The 13081-nt window shown below is 44.2% G+C and overlaps 1 protein-coding gene across 1 annotated transcript in view; it reads left to right on the forward strand.

Moving 5' to 3' along the window:
* COLEC12 (collectin subfamily member 12) overlaps window positions 1-13081 on the forward strand; it is a 567105-nt gene that overhangs the window by 379718 nt on the left and 174306 nt on the right. Inside the window, exon 3 of the mRNA XM_086965616.1 lies at window positions 93-215. Coding sequence (XP_086821742.1) covers window positions 93-215 — 123 coding nt within the window. The remainder of the gene's footprint in view (window positions 1-92; window positions 216-13081) is intronic.

Consider the following 13081-nt stretch of genomic DNA (forward strand, 5'->3'; position numbering starts at 1 on the left):
ATGCAGAAATAATTCTCAGACAATGTAACATATTGCTAGATATAACACGGCTACAGCTAGGAAGTCCTAATAAACGTTATTTCCTCTTGCAGGGATCCAGGAAGGAAATCCATGCACCAAGTGCAAGAATAACTGGACGCAGAAGCTGTCAATCATACTGCTCTACATCCTGTGCGCCATGTTGACAATCACAGTAGCTATCCTTGGATACAAAGGTAAGTGAAAAGAGCTTTTGATGCCATGTTTATCCAAAGACTTTTGACATTTACAGAAGCACCATATTGAATGACTACGAAGCCTGTTTCCTTTGGAAACAAGATATTCCCAAGTTTCCTAGGTTTATGCTTGAATAGTTCAAATGTTCTGGGTTTAATTTTACATGCCTGGCTGGTATGTCTGATTTTCTAATGGGATAGACAAGGCTATAAGGGCCTAAATGATTTTTTTTTTAAAGCGAACTAAAAAAACAAGCATTGGCATAGCGAGCAGACCCTGTTTTAGTATTAGTGAAAGTACTTCATTTATTTACAAGTTACAAGTGTTGTGTTAGTGGTGGTGTGGATGAGTGACAGCAGGAATGACTCAATAGATGAATGAATGTATGAGTGCAACGATAGATGAATGCATGAGTAACTTCACGATTGGAAGAATGAGTGAGTGAGTGAGTGTGTGGATGATTAAATATAAAGATGAACCTGTCACAGCCCAGAGTATACTTTCCGCCATCACTCCGACATCCCTAGTGCATAATCCATTTTTGAGGACACACCCAATAAACTTTTGAGGAAAACAAAATGTACCTTTTAAGGAAAATATCGCCCAGATTGCTCAAACTTGGATTATAAATGGCAGGGTTCTCCTCACAGTGGTATTTCTGGTGCTGTGCGCTGCACTATAGCACTGGCTAGATTTGATGCATCAAGGCCCAGTGACGTAGCCAGTGTGGTCATGGGCCCTCGTGCAAGTAAGGGGATGGGTATCCGGCTGCAGTTTAAATTAAAACGCAGCAATAATCGGAGTTCAGTGAGGCCCCCGGGCCCGGTGCCACTGCACCTGCTGCACCAATGGAAAGCTGTTTCGCTCATGTCCGGGCCAGGAGGAGAACTGTAGAAGATCAACCGATCACGTGGCATACAGAGGATAGTTTGAGGCGTGTCTGTAGAGAGGGAAAAGAAGGTGCAAACGAACGCATGGTCGGTGCGCGATTTATACATTGAAAGAGAAAAAGATGACATTACAAATGCAAAATTCATCGATAAGATGAAAACAAAAGACTGTGAACTTCCTAGATACGACATTTCTATATTACGAGACTGCACTTTTGCATTGGGAGAAGCATTCTCACATCCACCCGAGTGACAGTTATATGTAGAACTTCTGGAGGTTATATTAAATACAATTTTGTAGTGCTGTAGAATCTAATACATTATTGATTGGCAACTAAATTGATCTCTGTGTAATCATTTTAGAAAGATAAAAGGAAGGGTATAAAACACACACACCCTGACCAACCTCCCCATTTGCCAGCAGCACATGTAAACAGTTCAGCAGCAGTCAGGCAGAACCAAAACCCTAACCCATCTCCAGTCCTGGCCTCTCGAAGAGTGGGGATGGCCTGAATATTTTTAGCCAGGGCTGATTTCAGTTTCCATCTCTGACCAAACGTTTTTTAATTGGCGAATGCTATCCTCCAGAGTCCATATTTTAAGTCAGTTCTGTACATTCTGTTAATTGTGACCCAGATTCTGTGATGCTCTAGGTTTCTGGTGCTGTGAACGCACAATCCAGTTTTGTATTAAACTAACAGTGAAGAGCCACACGTGACCAGCTTTGACCTCGCCATAAAAGGTCAATGTTCTTCTCTGTTGCCCTTGTTTTACAGATCCGTGGTTATCGCATTAAAAGGCAGCCTTAGCTGCTGTGTGTAGGGGACATCTAACTCCATTTGCCTAAGTCCTACCACCAGAATTGTTCAATCACGAGTGGATTTTTGCAACAGCTGAGCAGTAGCCTGTGCATTGCCTAGCTTTATCTCCAAACACACAGGACAGCTATATGTACTAATGTTCCATAAAAGTATAAAAAATACTTATTTGGGTCAGAAGTAACAATCAAGGCATTTCTGATGCAACAGGATGCTCTGTTGGGTCTTCTGGCCTAAATAAAGTCTGGGTAAATAGGTAGAGTTAAAGAAGGCCCTAGGCCTGACAAAGTCAATATAATATCATAGTAAAACCACCATTTAGAAAAAATAGATATAAATCCTTCATTGCAGCTTCATTTCACCCTAGCACGTGCAGTGCACTGGTCCGTTTGGGACATCATGGCACGTGACTCTGCTGAGGTTCGGCGGCTGCAGGATGTCTCCGCGGGTGCTGGTGCATTAAAATGCGTGGTTAGCAGAAGTGCTATTCTGCACCCATTGCTCACTGACATCACATGATTGACACATTGTCCCACTCCTTACCCCCTGACAGCCTCCGACTTGCTGCCAGGGGCCAAGGGGTGAGATCAGGGAGTGGAAATGATAGAAAGTATGTCTCTCAGAGCCCGTCTTACTTCATATTGCCGTAGGTGCCTTTGTGACCCCCGAGCCTCAGGGTACAATGGGTACAGGGAGCCAAAGGACAAGGCCGAAATAGCAGTGCTCCAATGACTGCCAGGAAATGGCGGCCATTGTTGTCTACTTCTGAGACCGTGGGGCACAAAACTGCATGAAATGGACAGGGGGCAGCAGAAGAAACCTTGCCCCAGTATTGGAACTTTCATAGATTCCCATGCTTTTGTATCATTCCCGGTCGTCGGAATGGGAGTCTCGGTAACAAAATAACATAGCAGTAGGTATAAAGGAGAAAGAAAAAGGCCTAGGTCTCATTCCCTTTTGTAGCATATCCGCCTCTTTTTGTAAAAGCGACCAAACTAAGCATAATCCAATCAGAAGAGCCTCACCCCATAGAACCCTCCTGAAGGAACCTCAGAGGCTCAGATTTTCTACTGCACGTTGTGCTTAGGGAGTCTCCTTTGAGCTCTGCTCAATCTATACTCTTTTCAGAAGTTTTCTTCAGGAATTCTCTTCAGAATTGTTGGCTGTCCCTTCCAGGATGTCTGATAAGGAGAAGAAGAAGGCCCTTTTCAAGCCATGTTCCACCTGTGGCAAGAAAAGATTGTTGAGGATAAGCATAAAGATTGTATTTATTGCCTCTATCCTGATCATAAGGCTGTGGACTGCAAGATCTGTCGCACCTTTTCTACCAAGACCCTCCGGGATCGTGATGGTAGGCTTCTTACCTGGCTGCAAAAGTTGAAGTCCAGAAAAGACACAGTCTCCAGTGACAGTGAAGACTCTTCTTCAGCCTCATCTACAAGAAGGTCAGTCAAAAGGGGTAGGGTTTCCCCTTCTCCTTCTATGGAGCGTCCATCTAAGGCCTCAAAAAAGACCCAAAGAGAGTCTGAGAGCCAGGGTCCAGTCGAATCTCCTCACCATGGTGAAAAGGAGAAGGAAGGACCATCTACACCTTCTTCTGGGATGAAGACTGAGCCAGCCTTCAAAAGACCTTCTTCTCAGTCTTCTGGGAAGTCTGACAGAAGTTCCAAGTCGTCGGCGAAGCAGATAAAGACTTCGTCGACGAAGGGTTCGTCGACGAAGGCGGTGAAGCCTAAACTTAAAATGGTACCGTCGACGGGCCCGTCCACGGTACAATCGATGTCGACGGGATCGTCGGCGACGGCGGAGTCGTCGACGACAGTGTCAGCGACGTCGAAGAAGATGTCAACGATGGCAGCGACGATGGCAGCGACGACGGCAGCAACGACAAAGAGTTCGTCGACGGTGGTGACGACGACAGTGTCGGCGTCGAGGGCTTCGATGGCGACAACATTGACAATGACGACAGCAGGAGCGTCGACGGTCTCGTCGTCGACGGCTTCGACGACGCCCATCTCGTCGACGATTGTTCGTTCGGCGACGAAGTCTACTCCGTCGAGGACGCCTATGACGGCAGTATTACCAGCTCCATCGTTGACGATTTCGTCGTTGACTGAAAGAATTACTATTTCTATGAGGCGAATTACACCTGACATGACGTCTCCAAGGAGAGTTACCACCTTGTCTCCAGCTTTGCTGTTAGAGGAGGATGATGACGAATCAGAGAATGACGATCAAGACTCATATGGTTATGCAAACAGTCCATCTCAGCTTCTGGTTGAATGCCAGGAAACGGATTCCGAAGGGGAGTACCAGCAGGAATGTGGGTATCATCATTCTGCCCAGACACAACAGTATTTGAGGCAAGACATGGTGTCTGTACCATCTTCTCTCTTGCAGGATCTCCACAACATGCTGCAGGATTACAAATCTAGATGTTCACAGACTGCTGCTGTTCCGACTTCGCAAACCCTGCCTGTCCCTGTGGCTTCTGCAGTGGTTTCTCCAGAATTGCCGGCTCAGGTGACATCTCAGCCGCAGACACTGGTTCCACAGGTACCTTCGATACCACTGGACACTCATGATGATTCCTCGGATGAGGATCAAAACTTTGATAGCAGACCTGATCAAGGTGTGGAATGGGACGAGTATGTCATCCCAGACCCAGCTTCACCATGTCCGGATCCGGTGGACTCCCCGCCAGCGGATATAAGGGGGTTCCATAAGCTGATGGAGAGAGCGGCTGGCAGATTCAAGCTACCAATGCCTTCTGTCGCCACAAAATGTTTTTTATATGACTTTAAAGAGCCTTATAGAAAGACTACTAGATCTATCCCTATTGTCCAACATGTTTGGGATGAAGGCCTTAAAGCGATGAAGAATCCAGTGACGGTGGTCCCTGTACTACTGCGCCTCGCCAAAAAATACAAAGCACCTGATGATGGTCCGGTGTCTTTGACGGGGCACCCAAAACCGGACTCGGTAATTTCACAAGCGGCACAAAGGAAGTCACTAAACCCTTCAGCTCCTTTGACAACTCCTCCAGATAAGGAAGGTAGGAGGTTAGACAACACCGGGAAGAGGTTCTCTTTAATAGCTAGTCTTTTGGTGTGGGCAGCAAATGCCTTGCAATATTGGGCAGGTACGATCGCCAACTATGGTGTGACGTTTCGCCACATTTGGATCAACTGCCTCCAGAATCAAAAACAGAGGCGAAGAAGATTTAAAATGAAGGGGAAGCAACGTCAATGAAAATTATAGCTTTCCGTTCATTGGCTGGTGCTGCAGTCCTTCGTCGCCAGGGATGGCTCTAGGCAACTTGGTTCAGACCCGAAATCCAGAATAAAATCCTGGATCTACCTTTTGTTTGGAAAGTTTATAGATGACACTCTCCAGGACATTAAAAAAGACACTGAGACAGCTAAGTCTCTGGGTACGCTTCTGTACCGTAAAACTCCATTCAGAGGTTCCAGAGGCAAGAGTACCACGTACAGAGGCTCTTACCAGCAGCAACGGTTCTCATCGTATGGCTTAGGTTCGCAACAGTACCGCCAGCCTTATCAGCAAAGACAAGGCCAGTCCTCGAATTTCTCAAGAACTAATAATAGAGGAAAGCAAACTCGCCAAGGACGTGAAACGTCCAAGAGACAATAGCGGCCTCCTGGCTCTTTCTACTGTGCCCACCTCCGCAAGATCATCAGTAGGAGGCAGGGTGTCTCAATACCTTCAGAATTGGTCCAGGATAACATCAGACCGTTGGGTGCTAAACATCATTCGAAAGGGCCATACTTTGGAATTTACACAAATCCCACCATCCAAGCCCCTGACCGCCATCCCATCGAAACATCTGCGTCTTCTGCGGCTCGAAGTTCTTCAGATGCTCATGAAAGGTGCTATGGAGCCGGTTCCCTCCGCCCAAAGAGGAGAAGGATTCTATTCCAGGTTCTTCCTGATAAGGAAGATGCTAGAGAAATGGCGCCCCATTTTAGATCTCAGGGAGCTCAACACCTATCTCATCTCCCTATTTTTCCGGATGGTCTCACTTCAAGACATACTACGTCTCATCAATCCAGGGGATTTCATGGCCACTCTCGATCTCGAAGATGCGTTCTTTCACATACCGATTCACCCAGCACACAGAAGGTTTCTACGATTTACAGTAGCCAAGAGCCACTTTCAATTCAGGGTTTTACCCTTCGGTCTTCGTTCAGCCCCAAGAATCTTCACAAAGGTGCTGGCACCAGTGGCAGCGTTTCTACGGAGGAATCACTTTCAAGTCTTCCCTTACCTGGACAACTGGTTGTTGAAGGCTCCATCCAGGGAGGCCGCGAAGGAAGCAGTCGATGCTTGTACAAACCTGTTTCAGAATTTGGGTCATACTCTAAACAAAGAGAAGTCATCTCTGGTTCCGTCCAGGACTGCACGCTTCCTGGGGGCCATTTTGGACTCGAATCTCAAAAAAGCTTTCCCAACCTTGGAATGGCAAGAAAAACTGCAAACCATGGCGCTAGCCTTAAGAAGAAGAAGGTGTCTTTCAGTACGCCGTTACAAATCTCTTCTAGGAGTGATTTTGTCATGCATTCCTCTAATTCCACACTGCAGATTGAGGATGCGTCCTCTTCAGGAGCAGCTGGACATCCAGTGGAGACAGATTCACGGTTCGTTCGACGACAAAGTGACCATCACCTCGGCAATGAGAAAAGCTGCCTTGTGGTGGACAAAGCAGGAGAACTTGTCCCAAGGTCTATCCTTCGTAAGCGATCCGTCTCCTCAGGTTGTGACGACGGATGCGTCATTGGACGGCTGGGGGGCAATACTTCAGGATCTGCATGTCAGTGGATATTTGTTACCTCAGAACCGTCAGCTTCACATCAATCTCTTAGAACTCAGGGCGATCAAGCTGGCTCTTCAAGCTTTTCTCTCTCGACTAGGAGGTTCGAAGGTTCTCATCCGGACGGACAACACCACGGCCATGCATTATATAAACAAGGAAGGAGGAACCAGGTCTCTCCCGTTATCTCAGGAAGCTCAAGAAATCTGGGAATGGGCGATTCTTCACGGGATTTCACTGCAGGCGGAACATCTGCCAGAGATCTTAAACGAAAATGCCGACAGACTAAGCAGGCTATCCTCTGTCAGTCATGAGTGGGAACTAAACCAGAGAGTTCTGGACAAGGTTTTCCAACAGTGGGGCAAGCCTGCAATAGATCTATTTGCCACGCCGACCAACAAGAAATGCTGGTCTTATGTAAGCAGGCTTCACAATCAGGGATCATTGGGGAATGCACTTTTGATAGCCTGGTCAGGGACATTTGTTTACGCTTTTCCCCCATTCCAATGATCCCGATACTTATCAGGAAGATCAAGGTGGAGCCATGCAAGATGATCTTGATAGCCCCTGCTTGGCCGAAACAGTTCTGGTTCACGGAACTCCATCTGTTGTCGCATGTTCCTCCTCTTCCCTTGCGAACCATTCCGGACCTTCTCACAATGTCCGAGGGGCAAATTTGGCATCCGGATCCAGCTTCATTGCACATGACAGCATGGCTCCTGAGCAGCGAGAATTCATGAACCTTCCCATCTCCAATGAAATAAGAGAGGTTCTCCCAGAGGAAAGCTCAGCCTTCAGCAGATATGGTGACTGTTACACAACGGCTTCGAAAATCTGAGGTTCCTTCAGGAGGGTTGTATGGGGTGAGACTCTTCTGATTGGCTGATGCTTAGTTTGGTCTCTTTTACAAAAAGAGGCGGATATGCTACAAAAGGGAATGAGGCCTAGGCCTTTTTCTTTCTCTTTTGTACCTACTGCTATGTTATTTCGTTACCGAGACTCCCATTTTGACGACGGGGAATGATACAAAAGCATGGGTATCTATGAAAGTTACCAATACTGGGGAACCAAAGTTACAGGTAAGTAACTTGTTTTCTTCCCCTTTCAGTGGTCCCATGGGATTCGTACTTATAATGGATTACTATACAAACTGCTATTGCGGTCATTTGCTGTAAATGTTTATGGCATCATCACCCTTGTGGCCAGGCCCAGGCCTGTGTTACATAAATGCTGATCATAAATTTTCAATGAATAGCATCCACAGAAAATATGCAATAATATTCTACGCATTTTCCAAGGGTTTACAAATTAATAGTGGTGCATTAAATACATCATATTTTTAAATTGTGAAAACTGCAGTACAGATTCCTTGTGTATTTTTTTTAATATTCTTCCTTAGTAGCGCATTTCTGTCTATATTTTATTCGGTACTGGACATATAGACATTAGTTATTTTAATATAGGAGAAGGGTTTCAATATTTATATGCTCTAGTTTTGTTTGGTTTAACTGTTCATTCCTGCTGCGTCCTTCAAAAATTTACTTCTATGTTTAATACCAGAGGAAGCACAGTGCTTCTACTCTTGCCCACTGAGCAATGACTTTGTTTCCACTTCTTGCTACTGCGGCAGAATTTCAACAAAGACAAATTAATCATATCACCGGGCAGTGAGAACCGGGGAGACAACGAAAGTCGTCGGAGTAACTCAAAGGTTTAGTTGAGAAGTAACACCGGTGACACCCAGTTTATACTTTGATAATTGCTACGTCTTACATTGCTTAAAGAAATGGTTTTCTCGCTGTAAAGAAACCCTCTGGATAGGCCTCTAAGTGGCAATTTCCTTCAGTATGTGCGAGGTTTATTAGTTCCCGGATATATACCATGCCTAGTATCCTTCTGTGCTCTGTTTTCATTATTTTAACTGCTATGCTGGGAATTCTAGTTTTGTGAGAATTTTTAAAACAGATTATCTAAATGAACATTGATTTATCCAGGTCAGTGGCCGAAATAATATTAGCCAGGGCAGGAGTGTGTGAAGTCAATTGCAGTACTATAGCACAGGCGAGGCCCTGACCACAATTTCACCTCGTGTTTAGCAGCCTTTCTGTATCATTTTGTCTGGTGAGAGTGCCTGTTTCCTATTTATCGAGGTTGGTTCATTCAATGCGAGGTAGAGAGGTGATAAACAGAGCATTGGAGGTGTTATGATAAATCCGACCCAATTTCGTGCCCTCCCCTAATTGTGGGAGCACAAGCTACACCCAAATTGGGTCTCTTCTTTAAACTCAATGTCGTTTTTTATGTTCCGTTGTAGAGCAGATACCCAGATAATAGGTATTTCTGAATAATAGAATGATCATAAATAAGGGGTTGGGGGACACAATCAAAAACATTTAAACGAGGAAAAAATGTAAACAATTCATTAATAGTTAATTCAGCAAAATAAATAGCCAGTTCAGATAAGCATTGATATTGCCAACTCATGTGGCCTACACTGTTTGAAGAGTTGTGGGGAGAGCTGTCTTAAGAGTGTGGGGGGGGGGGGGGCTGGGCAGATGCAACTCTTGGGACTATGAACTTCTTCTGTGAAGCCCCTACAAGGTCTGAAGAAGCTGCTCCTGCTGCTAGCATCTGCGATGGCTGTGTGCACAGTCAGGATCTACTTGGCTCCGTGCACAGTCAGGATCTACTTGGCTGCATCACCAAATCCATTATGTTATGTCAGTAGCACAGTGTAACCATCCGCAAAATGCCTGTATTGTTCGCGTGCGCTCTCACAAGTGTCACCAGAAAAGTCTTCAAGCTCCGCGAAAGGCCCGAAGAGACCCAGCATCACAAATATCTATTGAATAAGAATTGCAATAAACAGGAACACCTACAGAGAATGCCAGGTTATCATTCATGTATTTCCAGGTATGTATACAGCCTTATTCCTCTCATGTGTTTACAAACTAAAATAAATGAGTCCAATATGATGCAAACAGGTTGACTGCAGATGCGGGGAGAGTCTGGGCCTTTGTATGTAAATGGTGATCCTCTTGGAAATCTGCTGTACTGTGCAATGCAGAATTCACTCCACCATCTGCGTCTTATGCAGGATACACACGACCTGTAGAAAACAAATTCAAATCCATTGACTTGACGGAATATTATGGAATTAGTTTTTCTGTCAAATGGCATATTTTTAGTTTGATGGAAAATAATGCACTATTTCAAATAGAAATCTACATATTTTAGAAATTGAGTGAAGAATTGCTCGAAACAGTGCAAAATTAATATATAAATTTTTTTTAAAAACTACAAAATATTCCTTTTTGTAATCATTCTTCAAAACTGTATTAATTTGGGTCATGATTGTGTCAGCTAGCACCCATCAGTGTTACATATCCAGTTATGGAACGGTAGTGAACTAGTTGTCTCAAATGCTTCAAGTGATGTGTTATAGTCAAGGCTCCCAGTTTTCTGGTTTTACGGATTTTTACAGATAAATACAGACAGAAAACAGTGTATTTTCTGTCTGCATTACTTTTTACAAGTGGATAAAGAAAATGTGGCTTGTTTTAAGTGACTCTGTGCAATATTTTATGAATTATAGGCCAACATCTGAGCAGATGGACAGCATGGGAAATAAAAAAAAAACAGTATGCAATTTCATTAAATAATGCCATGCGTCAACATACATTTGTGGTATGATGCTAATATTTACCAGTGGCTGTTTTGTTATATAATATTTGGCAGCTGAAATAGCTAAAACAGACATCAAAGTATGAGTGCACGTCTGTCAGTTAAATAAATATGGAACGGTACAGTTTAACAACTTTATTCATCTGCAAAACACAAGATAAATATGGATAAATACAGATAAAGTGGGCAAAAAATAAATATGGATAAATACAGACAGAAATGCTAAAAAAATGAATACCATAAAACCAGGAGCCCTAATTATAGTATAACATACTATATTTTGTACAAAACAAAATTCTTCACTCTTATTTTGTAAAAGTCTGTTTACTGCCTCCTGAAAGCATGCAAGTGTTTAGTCCGGATAGTTCACTACAGCTATGATGCTCAAGTGGGAGAGTGTTCAAGCGGAGAATACAAATTGCATGAGCCCCACATTTTTGACAGCTAAAAGAACAATATTCAGCGCTCCACCGCTTATTCCTGAGAGCTTTTGAAAGTGGCAAAAATGGTAACAACAAATAAATATGTTAGTATAATGCAAAGATTTAGAAAATACTTGTCTGCTATACGTGCAGGTCTCCCGCTCAATTTAGAATGTGAGAAGCCGTCAAATTTCCTGAACAAGAACCACTAAAACAAGCATTTGCAATGCAATAGGTCTCGCATTAGGAAATTTTGAGCTATTGGTATTGTAAATGACAAATTGGTTATTTCTGTGTTGGTTTGGAAAATAGCGAATTTAATAGCTTTGTCATTTACAATGCCAATAGTTATAACTTTCGCAAATGTGACACGTATAGCATTTGTAATGCAATATGTGTTGTATTTACGGGACTTAGATGTATTGATATTACAAAAAGCAATGGCTTTTTTTTATAATTAATACTTAAATCAAAGTTATTGTAATTTATAATGGCATGGGTTGCTGGGTTGAAGTAGAGACTTGAACCTGGTTCCCCAGTTCCAAAGTCTGCAGCTATGGCCGTTAAGCCAAATCCTATCCCCTGTGATGAAGTGAATTAACTGATCAAAGATAGACAAAAATTAATTAACGGAAAAGATCACAGAAGGAATAAATCATCTGAGATGAGGTGATCAAGGGTTACTAGAAAGTATGCGTTTTTAGTTTAGTAAAGCAGATGGGATTTTCAAACACCTATCTTAACCAACTGAACTTAAATGCCTCTCCATGGCTATCAAAAAGAACAAAGTACATGTAAACAGGATTCCATTGCGTGTTCTTGAAAAAGATGTGAGAGGCAGAGAAAATGTACAATTAGTTTGAAAAAGTGGCAACAGCGCTGCTATATACGAAGCATGAGAACCAGAAAAGAACAGGAGATTGGCACTTGTCACAGGTGTTTCACTCCTATATAAGCCTGCTGAAATACCCCCCCCCCCCCAGATATAGGAGTCAAAGAGGGTGGCGACCTTCTGGCCTAATGTGGAGAAGGATGGTGGTGGGGTCAAGTCGGCGATGATATATATATATATATACTTTGGTCGGGAGTGGGGAGGAGAATATGAGACAAATGACCGAGATAGGCAGGAAAGGAAAAAAAATCCGATTGGGATGCAGCTCTATCTAAAAGGGTAATTACTGTACAGTACCGCATTTTTGGTCCCATTACAGGAGAACAGTCAGAGAACTCAAAAATTATACAGCCAATAAGATAGCAATGCAGCCACTAACATCGATTGCTCCTAAAAGGTGGACAGCATCTCCAAGCCATGAGCAGGTGTTCCGTGTGCAGAGTAACTATTCCCGACTCGATATTCAAAGGCATGGTGGTAGGCGAAAGACGACGAAACTCCCTAACAATGCAAGGATTATAAAGTAACGGTATGAACAGACATGGTATTTTTACACAAGTACGTTGACACCATTAATGAAGAATAGAGGTTACAAAACGCAAACACAATAATGTTCACGCAATAAAGAGTTTTATTTTTCCAGTATCTCCTGTTGTAATGTAAGGAGCGAGTCACTGTGTAAATAAACATCTATCACACTGCAGTCTCACAAAACCTCGATCTGCGCCAGCACACGCGGTTAAAACAAACACAAGCACACTGCCCTTGAACAAATAATTGTTACAATGGAAACACTGCAAGGAATCTGAAAAACATGGGCTCAGTTTATTTATAGACGATAGGTCCTGGTAACTTGCCGATTTTATTATCCACAACTCCTTTTCAGACACTTTTTCTTTGTTCGAGTAAGCCACCCTATCACCTTCTTTACGAATCTCGCGCCCATGACCCACACACCACTCATCGAAGACTTCCCCACGACGTAGCCACTTCGGAACTAAGTAGTAACTAGACCCGGCCGTGCCATACGCCTCTCAAGCGAGAAGCAGTGACGTCAGGCGGGCGCACGCAATTCCGCGCAGGCGCACAGTGTTCTTGGCCGCTTCTCCGTCTCCGCTTGCTGATGGCGTACAAGAGGCGATGGACGGCACTGGAGCCCCTGGCCGCATCGCCCCGCCCGCCCGCCCGCCGTAGCAGCACTGGAGCCCCTGGCCGCATCGCCCCCGCCCACCCGCCCATCCATCCATTGGGAGCCGGACAGAAGGAGCCCACAAGAAAACAGGGCAAGAAAAGAGCCCGGTGAGGTAAGGGGGGTGGGGGGAGCGTGT

This window comes from Lissotriton vulgaris, chromosome 4_1, assembly GCF_964263255.1.
Source record: "Lissotriton vulgaris chromosome 4_1, aLisVul1.2, whole genome shotgun sequence".
Classification (NCBI taxonomy): domain Eukaryota; kingdom Metazoa; phylum Chordata; class Amphibia; order Caudata; family Salamandridae; genus Lissotriton; species Lissotriton vulgaris.